The sequence below is a fragment of the Sprattus sprattus genome (genome assembly GCF_963457725.1).
Source record: "Sprattus sprattus genome assembly, contig: scaffold_62, whole genome shotgun sequence".
In the NCBI taxonomy this organism is placed as follows: domain Eukaryota; kingdom Metazoa; phylum Chordata; class Actinopteri; order Clupeiformes; family Clupeidae; genus Sprattus; species Sprattus sprattus.
The window spans coordinates 130146-144090 of NW_027666910.1; the positions used below are offsets into that span (position 1 = coordinate 130146).

The window sequence follows — 13945 nt, forward strand, 5'->3', positions numbered from 1 at the left end:
TTACCATAGTTGCTCCAGTTTGCAGTTTTGATGAGAAAGAGCAGAACATAGAAGTTTCACTCCTGAGTCTCCCAGCAGCTTATTGCCCCCCAGGTCCAGCTGTGTGAGACTTGAGGAGTGTGAGGTCAGGGCAGAGGCCAGATAGGAACAGCTCTTCTCTGTCAAGTTACAGTCATACAGCTTGGGAAAAACATCATGATATGTCTGAATATTAATCACCAATCCTTTAACACACACACACACACCACACACCACACACCACACACACACACACACACACACACACACACACACACACACACACACACACACACACACACACACACAAACAAACCCAAATACACACTGACAGAAACACACAATCATGGATACACACATAGACACAGACACACACACACACACACACACACACACACACACACACACACACACACACACACACACACACACACACACACACACACACACACACATATAGGGACACCGACACGCACACACCCGCACTCAGGGATACACACACACACACACGCAGAGATACAAAGCCAAACACACACTGACACAAACACACAGTCATGGATACACACACACACCCCCCCCCACACACACACACACACGCACACAAAGGGACACCGACACGCACACACCCGCACTCAGGGATACACACACACGCAGAGAGATATATGCAGCCTAGGTGCTCCTGAAGCTCTGTCTCATATAACCACCAAAGGAAAAAAACACCAACATACAATTCATTAATTAACAAATGAATGAAGTAATTAATGAATTACACAAAAAATACCTTTATACTATTAGTATTTCACCTACCCACATATATTACATGAAATTATGCTTACTCTATTTTCTCCAGTTTGCAGTTTTGATGAGAAAGAGCAGAACATAGAAGTTTCACTCCTGAGTCTCCCAGCAGCTCATTGAGACCCAGGTTCAGCTGTGTGAGACTTGAGGAGTGTGAGGTCAGGGCAGAGGCCAGATAGGAACAGCTCTTCTCTGTCAGGTTACAGCTCTGCAGCCTGGGAGAAACATCATGATACACCTTAATATTAATCATCAATCCTCTAACACACACACACACACACACACACACACACACACACACACACACACACACACACACACACACACACAGATACACACACACACACACACACACACACACCACAATAGACTAAACCTACTCATATGGACACATCATGGACTGTTGACATTCACACACCAAAACACACATGGTCTGAAGGCCAACTTTTTCTGTTGGACACTCCTTTGCCACAATCTCATGTTTGAAGCAATGCTTCAAGGGACTGAATATATAATTTGATATGTATGAATCCTTTGTTGGTTAGTTTTGAAATGATTGAAAAGGTTAATGAATGTTGCCCTTAAAGCTGAGTGAACTAAGGACATTGTTTGTCTTGTGTTCTCAAGTTGCACCTCTACAGAGTCGAATTTATGTTTAATAACTTGAGTTTCTGAGTTGAAGCCAAATCTGTTACAATGTAACCAACTGCTAGCTAGATAGATAGATAATGTAGGCAACTGCTAGCTAGCTACTTGCTCAAATTCAAACGACTTCTCTAAACTGGCAAGCTTGGAGCAGGCTCTGTTCAATGATTGGCTCAGGGGGCAGGAGGCGGGATGCGCCTTCCAGGCAGCTGCTGCCTTGAAGTCAGCGGTGAGGGCTCAAAACACCATTAAGCTGCAAGCCATCACGCGTGCTATGCATGTCAGCGAATATGTTCTCCATAGCATGTTTCAAGTAGGCTACAGCCGAACCCTCGTTCTGGTTTGATCAACAGTAATCGAGTTGATGAGCATGTCTTCATGTCTGATCAATACGCAACCTTGAGGTGCGTGGATGGACAGAGCGGCCAGCTGCCAATCACTCAATTACTCAACCTGCGTATGCATTCTGACTTCATCAGTCGCCGGTGATTTTGAGCATTCCATTCTCAGTATTCATGGCTTTCAATGTATTAAAATATCTGCTTTGTTGAGGACCTACACAGGTGTAGGCTATTATTTGATTTGTCTACCCGTTTGAACGAGTACCAGTAGACCGCGGGGCCTCGGGAGAGGCAGACAACAGCATTGGTTTATCAATGAAAGCTCAGCTCATTCTGAAGAGAGCGGATGGATTTGTGTTGCATCTAAAATATAATAATATTAATATTATCATTGATAAACCATTGCGGTTGGTAACTGTCTACTGCTGCAACGTGCACGAATACCCCTGTACAAATGCTAATGAAATTTCAGCTCAAAATACTGACAAAAGTTTGATTAACGATTTCCGATTTAGTGCGCCAATGGAGGACGCCGCCAATAGAAGTTAAACACACTCTTAAACATATTTGTGGACAGTTTTAATAATAAAAACTAAAAGAATGGTATGTATGTTTGTATAATAAAAACTAAAAGAATGGTATGTATGTTTGTATAATAAAAATGAAAAGTAACAATAGAGAATTTCATCATTTGTGTGTTCATTACTGACCACTGGTTAGTTCTAGATTCTATTGATATACATTCCAGTAGTTTGCATATATATGTAAAGACGTAAACCTTGATAATATTTAAACCATACATGATTGCACAATGGGGCTTGGACTATTGTCAATCTATTACCCTATCTATTTCAATCTAAAGTGGAGGCAAAAATATTCACTCAAGCATAGCCTCCATTATTTATCAAATGGTAAAAAAAAGAAAAAAACAAAGCTAATAAGGTGACAAGGTAACACAGACTGCGCATATTTTTTTGGGAAAATGACACACACACACACACACTTCATGAAAAGATACTTACCATAGTTTATTCAGTTTGCAGTTTTGATGAGAAATCGCAGAACATAGAAGTTCCACTCCTGAGTTTCCCAGCATCTCATTGTTACTCAGGTTCAGCTGTGTGAGACTTGAGGAGTGTGAGGTCAGGGCAGAGGCCAGATAGGAACAGCTCTTCTCTGTCAGGTTACAGTTATTCAGCCTGGGAGAAACATCATGATATATCTGAATATTAATCATCATTCCTCTATCCCCTCACCCACACTCAGGGATACACACACACACACAGATACACCGACACACACACATACACACACACACACATACACTCACACACAGATATATGCAGCCTAGGTGCTCCTGAAGCTCTATCTCATATAATCACCAAAGGAAAACACCAACATACATACAGTACACACATATACTACGAACACACACCCACACTCACACACATACACTTGCACCCATAAAAACACACACACAACGTGACATCAGGACAGAGGCCAGATAGGAAAGCACTGGCCTAACAGGTATGCGGATGATGAAGACTCTAGAGATGCTACACACACACACACACACACACACACACACACACCACAATAGACTAAACCTACTCATATGGACACATCATGGACTGTTCACATTCACACACCAAAACACACATGGTCTGAAGGCCAACTTTTTCTGTTGGACACTCCTTTGCCACAATCTCATGTTTGAAGCAATGCTTCAAGGGACTGAATATATAATTTGATATGTATGACTCCTTTGTTGGTTAGCTTGAAATGATTGAAAAGGTTCATGAATGTTGCCCTTAAAGCTGACTGAACTAAGGACATTGTTTGTCTTGTGTTCTCAAGTTGCACCTCTACAGAGTCGAATTTATGTTTAATAACTTGAGTTTCTGAGTTGAAGCCAAATCTGTTACAATGAAGGCAACTGCTAGCTAGATAGATAGATAGATAATGTAGGCAACTGCTAGCTAGCTACTTGCTCAAATTCAAACGACTTCTCTAAACTGGCAAGCTTGGAGCATGCTCTGTTCTGATTGGCTCAGGGGGCAGGAGGCGGGAATGCGCCTTCCAGGCAGCTGCTGCCTTGAAGTCAGCGGTGAGGGCTCAAAACACCATTAAGCTGCAAGCCATCACGCGTGCTATGCATGTCAGCGAATATGTTCTCCATAGCATGTTTGAAGTAGGCTACAGCCGAACCCTCGTTCTGGTTTGTTCAACAGTAATCGAGTTGATGAGCATGTCTTCATGTCTGATCAATACGCAACTGTGAGGTGCGTGGATGGACAGAGCGGCCAGCGGCCAATCACTCAATTACTCAACCTGCGTATGCATCCTGACTTCATCTGTCGCCGGTGATTTTGAGCATTCCATTCTCAGTATTCATGGCTTTCAATGTATTAAAATATCTGCTTTGTTGAGGACCTAGACAGGTGTAGGCTATTATTTGATTTGTCTACCCGTTTGAACGAGTACCAGTAGACCGCGGGGCCTCGGGAGAGGCAGACAACAGCATTGGTTTATCAATGAAAGCTCAGCTCATTCTGAAGAGAGCGGATAGATTTGTGTTGCATCTAAAATATAATAATATTAATATTATCATTGATAAACCATTTGGTTGTAAACTGTCTACTGCTGCATCGTGCACAAATACACCTGTCTTCGCCAACCATTGTGCCACCATACAATCATTAAGGAAAGAATAGAAAAAGAAAGCCTTTATTGTCATTGTATTCTCATACAACGTCATTTCAATTAAAGGAGGTATGTTTCATTCACCATATGATTGTGTGCATGTTATCTTAGCAGGCCTTGCGCACCACAACACATTGAACAAATTCCCTGTCCCGAAAATCTTTCCTACACCATATTTTTATTGACCAGCAGGTGTCACTGGAGTGCATTCAAAGCTTTGAGTAATGCACCTTTATTCAACACGCCTGGCTGGAAAGCTTTGAGGATTCACAAAGCTTCATTTCGCCATCACTAGCAAAAAGTAACAACAAAGGGTGTCGAAAAAAACAGATAACAAAGAACTTAGAACACACTCAAGGGTTCAACTCACACAAGCCTTCGCTGGGAATCAAATCAAGACTGAGCAAAGACACAGAAAATCAGGAGGCTTAGGGAGGCTAACAAGGCTCAGGTGAACTTAATGAAACAATAAGGACAAGGAACAAACACGTAACTGGCAAACAGGAACACTGGGGTCCCCACATGGTCAATAGGGGTATTACAGTCCAAAAGTCCTGACACTACAGGGTTCAGGGGTTAGTGGTGGTGTGTTGCTGCCCTTTAACATAGATATCCTATATAAAGGCTAGATGTGTCACGGTGGAGTCTTGAACGTCCACACAGGAGGCCATCTTGTGACAGGATAGCTTCCTGGAGGGATCAGTGGTACGTTAGGTAACGTCAGTGATCTTCACAATCGTTTACACTCTTATCTCGCTGAAATCTTGATGGATTTACAATTGCCTTGGTTTCTTACAAGCGTCATTACCATGGTTATAATTATGGATGCTTGAACATGTTGAAATGTGCAGCTTAATTGTGTATCACGGCTAGTCTACTACTCAGTCATTTTGCATGAATTGGAGAGGCATAATTGTTCTTTCTTTTCAATATAACAATTAAGTTGCACATGATATAACTGAAGTTGCACATGATTTCCAATCGGGTTGGTTTGTTAAACATCTATACATTATGATTTTGACAGGAAATTGCTGACTCTATTGCCAGTGAAGATGCCAGAGTTGTGTGCAGCCTATGGATGCTCTATTGAACGTTCTCTCGAAACGAGATCCTGTTGCCATTCTGTATGTTGAGTTTCAGTAGCCTAGATATTGATTTTACATAAATAGCTTGTGCATGTGTGTATTTATTGCACCTATCTGTTTTGTTCATATGAAAACCCATGTTTATAATTCTTCATAAGTATGCAGTGTCATAAATACATCTCTGTACAGGGTGGGGATTTCAACATGGAGCATTTATTATTTATTTATTTGTGAAGGGAAATCTTGTACCTATTTTAGAACATTATTTAATTTTTTAGAACATAACATAATTATTCATTTAAAAAGTACGTACCACTACAATGTTAAGGGTGAGCGAGCTCCCTTGTCGCAAAATGGCCGCCATGTGCGAACATTCGACTCCGTCGGCCAGAAACGCGGGCGAGACATCTAGGGCCCTATTTAGACGATCAGAAACGCAAGTAGGACGGCGCCAAACGCAAGTAGCTGTGTGGGCGGCTCTATGGCGCAGTTGCGGCAGAAAAAACACACTTGCGCCCAGCGCAAGTGTCAAAAGGGTTGGTCCAAAGGAGGTTAATCAGCCATAGGTGTGGTTTGGGAGTAATATGCAATAAACCAATCAGAGCGTCATCTCACATTCCCTTTAAGAGCGAGGAGCGCATATTCCATAGCGGCTTGTTGAAGACCGGAAAAGTTCACAGCCGAGGAGACAGACGTGAGATTTACACCAATTTTTTGGCAAGCCATATATAATTACAAGAAAAATAAAGTATTTACCACATGAGAAAATCATTGTGATATCCATATCCAATATATTTAAAAAATAGGTATACATCTAGCGTACACATTGACCCAAATGATTCAGGTTAATTGAAGCTGCGTGACATTTGATTTATTGTATGGCTTTGTTGCATTTATTTCATGCCAGTATTATTATAAATCTTGTAAACTCATCTCTGTGTATGTGGACTTTATTTATGTACCTTGGGTTTGGTCAGCTGGTGCACTGGGTTGGGTGCCGATTTCCATGCCATAAATTGGTGTAAATCTCTTGTGTAGACGAGAGAGGTAAAGTGTAGGCTACTGTGCAGCCAAGCACGCGTCCTTAGCGTTCTGAATACCCGCCACAGACTTTAGACATTGCGCCTCTGACATTAGACTAGCTTTTTTCTGGTCAATGGCGCACGGCGCACAGCGTTGTTTTGAAACTGCAAAATACCACTTGCGCCATAGAAACGCCTTCTCTGTTCCGCCCCCGCCCATGTCGGCGAAAGTTCATTTCGACGCGCGCCTCTGGAGGGAATATCCCGCTGTGCGCCGGGTGCAAGATAGGAATGATACATGCGTCGGTGACAATGTCAATTGCGCTGGGTGCAGGATAGCCTTTATATTGTATTGGTTGTTATGGGAAGGGGCCTTTATATAGGATATCTATGCCCTATAAGGCCACTTAAGGGTGGATCATAACAGTGTTCAATAACATTGCAAAAGCCAGTTTGGATCCAAAAGCACATGCCAGCCATCTGGGTAAGTTTTAGCATTCACACCAGAACTCAAAGAAACTGGAATTGGACTTTGTAATATAAAATGTGATACATTTGGTATACAACCAAGCCTGACATTAAAGATATTTACAGGAAAAGTATAATAAAGACAAATATTTTACATACTCAAAATGAGCCTAAAGTTAAGTAACCCATAGAAAACAACAAACAACTCACGTATAATATACTGTTTAGTGTTTGACCTTCAATCCAAATTAGACTGATGTGAGGTATGAACTGCAGTCAGGAGTGTTTGCTCTACTCTCAGTTTAGGAGAAATGTTCTCTTATCAGGGCAGTTCATTAACCAGGAACAAAGTCAACTAGTCAACACACACACACACACACACACACACACACACAGTATATTACTCACGTAGCTGAAGTGGAAAATGCGACCACTGGCACCAGCTTCTGCAGAACATCATTGAGACTGAGGAGTTCAGTCAGATCTTCCTCTGGTGTCTTCATGTACTTCTGCAGGTCAAACTCATCCAGCTGCTCCTCTGGAATCTTAAACTCAAATCTGCTAGTCTCCCACTTTCCTGGTAAGAGCATGTCTACATACAGAGTTCCTGACCTCCTGTCAATGTCCTCCACTACAGCATGGTGATTCAGCTCATTCAGACAGTAGAACAGGTTGATCTTTCTGTCTGATTTAATCTGGTGTCTGATATTTCGTTTGACATACTGGACTGTTTGCTCAGAGCTCTGTGATTGGCTTCTTGTCTGTGGCAGAAGGTGACTTAAGATATTCTGATTGGACTCCAGTGAGAGGCCCAGAAGGAAGCGGAGGAAAAGGTCCAGGTGTCCATTCTTACTCTCTAAGGCCAGATCCACTGCAGTCTGGTGTAGTTCATGAAGTGTTGCAGCTCTGAACAAAGCAGAGAGCTGAGAGGTTTGCTGTTGGTCAGGCATGTTTCTATCTCTGTTGCTGAAGCAGAGGAACACATATAAAGCTGCAAGAAACTCCTGAATGCTCAGATGCACAAAGCTGAACACAATCCCCTGGTACAGCCCAGACTCCTTTCTGAAGATCTGAGTACACACTCCTGAGTACACTGATGCTTCTGTTACATCAATGCCACACTCTCTCAGGTCTTCCTCATAGAAGATCAGATTGTCCTTCTCTAGCTGTTGAAAAGCCAGTTTCCCAAGTTTGAAAATCATCTCTTCGTCTCTCTCTTTTCTCACTGTGTACTTTTCATTCTTTATGCTTGTCTGAATGATCAGGAAGTGTGTGTACATTTGAGTCAAAGTCTTTGGCATTTCTACCCTCCCCGATTCATCTGATGTTCTCTCCACAACAGTGGCGGTAATCCAGGAGAAGACTGGAATGTGGCACATGATGTAGAGGCTCCTGGATGACTTCAGGTGTGTGATGGTTCTGCTGGCCAGGTTCTCATCACTGATTCTTTTCCTGAAGTACTCCTCTTTCTGTGGGTCACTGAATCCCCTTATTTCTGTTACCTGGTCCACACACCAATATGGGATCTGATTGGCTGCTGCTGGTCGGGTGGTGATCCAGAGGAGAGCAGAGGGAAGCAGATTCCCCTTGATGAGGTTTGTCAGCAGCACATCCACTGAGGCTGGCTCTGTCACATCACAACACCTTGGGTTGGAGTTGAAATCTAGAGGTAGTCGACACTCATCCAGACCATCAAAGATGAACATGACTCTGTACGTTGAACTGGTGAAGATTGCTTGATTTCCTGAGAAAAAGTGCTTCATGAAATCCACCAGACTGAGTTTCTTCTCCTTCATCAGGTTCAGCTCTCGGAAAGGAAGAGGAAATATGAAGTGGACATCCTGATTGGCTTTGCTTTCGGCCCAGTCCAGAATGAACTTCTGCACAGAGACTGTTTTTCCAATGCCAGCCACTCCCTTAGTCAGCACTCTTCTGATGTGTTTGTCTTGTCCACGTAATGGTTTAAAGATGTCACTGAAGTTGATTGGTCTGCCTCGTGCTGCTTCTCTCCAGGATGCTCTCTCTATCTGTCTGACCTCATGTTCATCATTGACCTCTCCTCTTCCCCCCTCTGTGATGTAGAGCTCTGTGTAGATCTTACTGAGGAGTGTGGGGTTTCCCTGCTTTGTGATTCCCTCAGCCAGACACTGAAACCTCTTCTCAAGCTGGGATTTGTGGATCTGCAGCATTTCCACATTTACTGTACCATGTTGGTATCTGTGTGTGAAAAAAAAAAAATATATTAAATAACTTGTTTACTGTAATATCAGTTAAAATGTAGTGTTTGCACACCTCTATCAGTCAAGCAGGAATGTAGTCTATAACTGCCACTCTGTCTGAACAGTTTCCTCCTAATGTAGTCTATATAACTGCCACTCTGTCTGAAGAATTTCGTCCTAATGTAGTCTATATAACTGTCACTCTGTCTGAAGAGTTTCCTCCTAATGTAGTCTATATAACTACCACTCTGTCTGAAGAGATTCCCCCTAATGTAGTCTATATAACTGCCACTCTGTCTGAAGAGTTTCCCCCTAATGTAGTCTATATAACTACCACTCTGTCTGAAGAGATTCCCCCTAATGTAGACTATATAACTGCCACTCTGTCTGAAGAGTTTCCCCATAATGTAGACTATATAACTGTCACTCTGTCTGAAGAGTTTCCCACTAATGTAGTCTATATAACTGCCACTCTGTCTGAAGAGTTTCCCCCTAATGTAGACTTTATAACTGTCACTCTGTCTGAAGAGTTTCCCCCTAATGTAGTCTATATAACTGCCACTCTGTCTGAAGAGTTTCCCCCTAATGTAGTCTATATAACTGCCACTCTGTCTGAAGAGTTTCCCCCTAATGTAGTCTATATAACTGCCACTCTGTCTGAAGAGTTTACCCCTAATGTAGTCTATATAACTACCACTCTGTCTGAAGAGTTTCCCCCTAATGTAGTCTATATAACTGCCACTCTGTCTGAAGAGTTTACCCCTAATGTAGTCTATATAACTATCACTCTGTCTGAAGAGTTTTATATAAACTACCCTCAGCACTGTGTCCCCCTAATGCTCTTCTCTCATGTGTTTGCTGATGAACTGACTTGTTTCATATTTCCTCTGCAGTCGTTCTCTCTCTCTCTCACTACATTTCACCTGCTGACACAGGAGTGCTGCTGGATTTGTGCTTTTCACTCCAGATTGTTATTATGTCACTTTACTGACATGTTCCTGCTCTGCACAGAAACATGCACACACACACACACACACACACACACACACACACACACACACACACACACACACACACACACACACACACAATTTCATATATGTTTGGTCTTGAATTGTTCATTCTGATATTGTCACTATTCTGATCGTGGTTTCATTCTGAAGTACCTGCCATAGCTGTGTTATTAGACTAGTCCCACTGTAACTCCTGCCTGGGTGAATGTTATTTTATGGGATTGGCTGCTGGCAAATGCATAGCAATGGGTCTTCAAGTATAAAACCACTAAAGAGTATTTGGGCTCTCTTTCTCTTTCTTCTTCTGCTCTTTCTGCTGCAGTTTCTCCTCTATTGTCTTTGAGTGTTGGGATCCTCTCTAAATATTGTTTATTATATTTAATTATTTGGAATCATTTTAATTCAATAAGTTGGAAAAATGTTGTCTCCCATAGCATCTTTTTTAAAGTCTTGGAAAACTGTTTTGGACAGAATTGTTATACCTTATTCTCACTACTGCATTTTTAAGTGAAGAGGAATTTACTAAAATGGTTCAACTGGCATGAATGAGGAGTAAAAGACACACACACACACACACACACACACACACACACACACACACACACACACACACACACACACACACACACACACACACACACACACACACACACACACACACACACACACACACACACACACACACACACACACACACACACAAATCCACCCACACGCGCGCACACACACACGTGGACACACACGCGGGCACACACATGTACACACACATACATCTTAGGTATGTGTTAAACAAAACAAAAAACACAAAAGGTGAAAACTACCCAAATCCCCATTTTGTCTGCCAAGCCTTGCCATAACATGTTATGAAATGTCGAACAATATAACTGATTTTATGGATAATTTCTATTTGATTTCAAATGCTTCCAAAGTGACACTTTGAAGATCTTTTTTTTTTTTTTAATCTCACTTCATTCATTCATGAAGCCATTTTGATTTGAACATCAAAGTCAGACATGACAGGTCAGCCTCTGGTCTGTCTCATACTGCCACCTTTTGACAATATGGTGGTACTGCAATAATCAATACTATAGTTTGAAAAAATATACTGAAATGGTTCTCAAGATCAGTTCTAGGATTATTTCCCCTTTAGGGGGGCTTAAACTTGTGACAATCTGAAGGCTATCATCCTCATCAATCAATCAAATCAGTGAATGGATATTGTCCTTTAATATCTAGATATTATATACAAGATATTTAACAAATATCTAAAACTTCCCATCTCATATAAATATCTAGGACAAACCAACAAGTAAAACACCTTTGGTACACTTTTATACTTCAGGTGTAATTCAAATGACTGTATGGATGATTGTATTTCCTGTGGAAAGTCCTCATTCCTACTCACCTCTGACCAGCAGGAACACCTCCTTCTGCTAAGCCAAGTGGAGGATCCATGGACTTGGTACTCTTCATGGACACACAGGTGAGGGTAGGAGAGTGTGATCTCTTTGATCTCTTCTGCTGGATGGAGCTGTATTTCACACACACACACACACACGCACACACACACACACACACACACACACACACACACACACACACACACACACACACACACACACACACACACACGTGCCCTCTTTGGTTGATTGAGTTAGGTTTGGGCATCCCCATGCTGATCTCCTGTTTTGTCTATGGCACTGACCGCTGGATGATTGACACAACACCAGTCTCTATGGACATGGCCAGCCTTGATTTAGCGGTCAGGGTCAGAATGCTGAGGGTCAGCGGTTTAAAAACAGCAGATCAGTCATCCATCAACAAGCCCTCCTGCACTGACATTCTTTTGACAGACGCTTCAAATCAGACTTGTACAGGTTAGGTTAGATTAGTAATGTTTAATCCAAGGACATCTGTGTATTATTACACAATGTCTTTACCCTGTCAGGTGTACATTAAGATTCTTTCCCCTGTCACACAGGTGTACATTAAGAGTCCTTCCTTTATCACACAGGTGTGTACATTAAGATTCCTTCCCCTGTCAGGTGTACATTAAGATTCTTTCCCCTGTCACACAGGTGTACATTAAGAGTCCTTCCTTTATCACACAGGTGTGTACATTAAGATTCCTTCCCCTGTCAGGTGTACATTAAGATTCCTTCCCTTGTCACACAGGTGTACATTAAGAGTCCTTCCTTTATCACACAGGTGTGTACATTAAGATTCCTTCCCCTGTCAGGTGTACATTAAGATTCATTCCCTTGTCACACAGGTGTACATTAAGAGTCCTTCCCCTGTCAGGTGTACATTAAGATTCATTCCCTTGTCACACAGGTGTACATTAAGATTCCTTCTTGTCACACAGATGTACATTAAGATTCCTTCCTTTATCACACAGATGTACATTAAGATTCCTTCCTTTATCACACAGGTGTACATTACACATATAAACCGGCTGCTGTACGCAGACACACTCACACTCGTCCATGTTTTGGAAGTCCTGGCTGAACTGGCCCGTCTTGTGGTTGCGTTTCTTCTCCACGACGTGGCCGCGGTCCTGGATGTGGTGGCCCATGGACATCTTCTCCACGCCACTCTCCGAGTCCTTCAGGGTGCGCTGGGTCTCACACACCTGAACGGCACATTAACACTACACTGGTTACCCTGCCAACAAGAAGGTACATTTATATGGTTGTATAATGACTATTTCATTGATATGCTATTATTCATGTATTTATTTATCCTATTATCATCATAGTATGATTATTTTATAGGCATATGTTTTTTATTAATGCATCAATGCAACTATAATTCGAATTTTCACTTCAAAGGACTGGACGATGATTATCAGAATAAATAGTTCCATCATTTTGGATATCCTATCCCAGCAAATGGTCATCCTTCAAGGGTAGCTGCATCACCAATGAGATTCATGACACCCTCACAATTTAAAGCAGCACAACGGATCAATAGCTATTCGCTAAAGGTATGCTAGCAGCTAAAACTAACGAAATCTCTTGAAAATGTGCTGACTTTGACATTATGACAAAACTAGTTACTCAACGACTGTCCTTACACAGTCAAACATCAAGCAAGTGCAACACAAGACAAAGCAAGACAGCAAATAAGCTACTTACTAGATCGGCAGAAAGTTTACAGGTCAGGGCGGCGGGCTGCGGCAGGCGAAACTACAGAACGCAGTTATATGCCTATGGACCCTCGTATGGTAATGGCACAGCGGCGATTCTCCATATTAAAAAGTCATTGTAGCGGCCCAATTTTTTTTAAGCTGTTATTTTAAGGTTAAACTGCTTATCCTAACCCTAATCCTGAAGTATAATTGTTGCATAATGGGGCTTTAAAGTATTAAATGACCAAACCAATGACAGGAACAAAAGAAAAAGATCCCTACCAAGGGCTGTGTTCCTAAAAAGATCCCTACCGAGGGCTGTGTTCCCAAAAAGATCCCTACCGAGGGCTGTGTTCCCAAAAAGATCTCTACCAAGGGCTGTGTTCCCAAAAAGATCCCTACCGATGGCTGTGTTCCCAAAAAGATCCCTACCGAGGGCTGTGTTCCCAAAAAGATCTCTACCAAGGGCTGTGTTCCCAAAAAGATCCCTACCGATGGCTGTG

At 42.1% G+C, this 13945-nt stretch overlaps 1 protein-coding gene across 1 annotated transcript; it reads right to left on the bottom strand.

Annotated features, from left to right (window-relative positions):
- On the bottom strand, positions 1-12887 carry LOC308382573 (protein NLRC3-like; the record flags this gene model as incomplete). The annotated part of the gene is made up of 5 exons (XM_080860970.1): positions 1-181; positions 855-1031; positions 7489-9297; positions 11718-11843; positions 12793-12887. 5 exons carry the CDS (start codon positions 12885-12887, stop codon positions 1-3), a joined length of 2388 nt encoding a protein of 795 aa, XP_080717096.1.
- Between the last annotated feature and the right edge of the window lie 1058 nt (positions 12888-13945).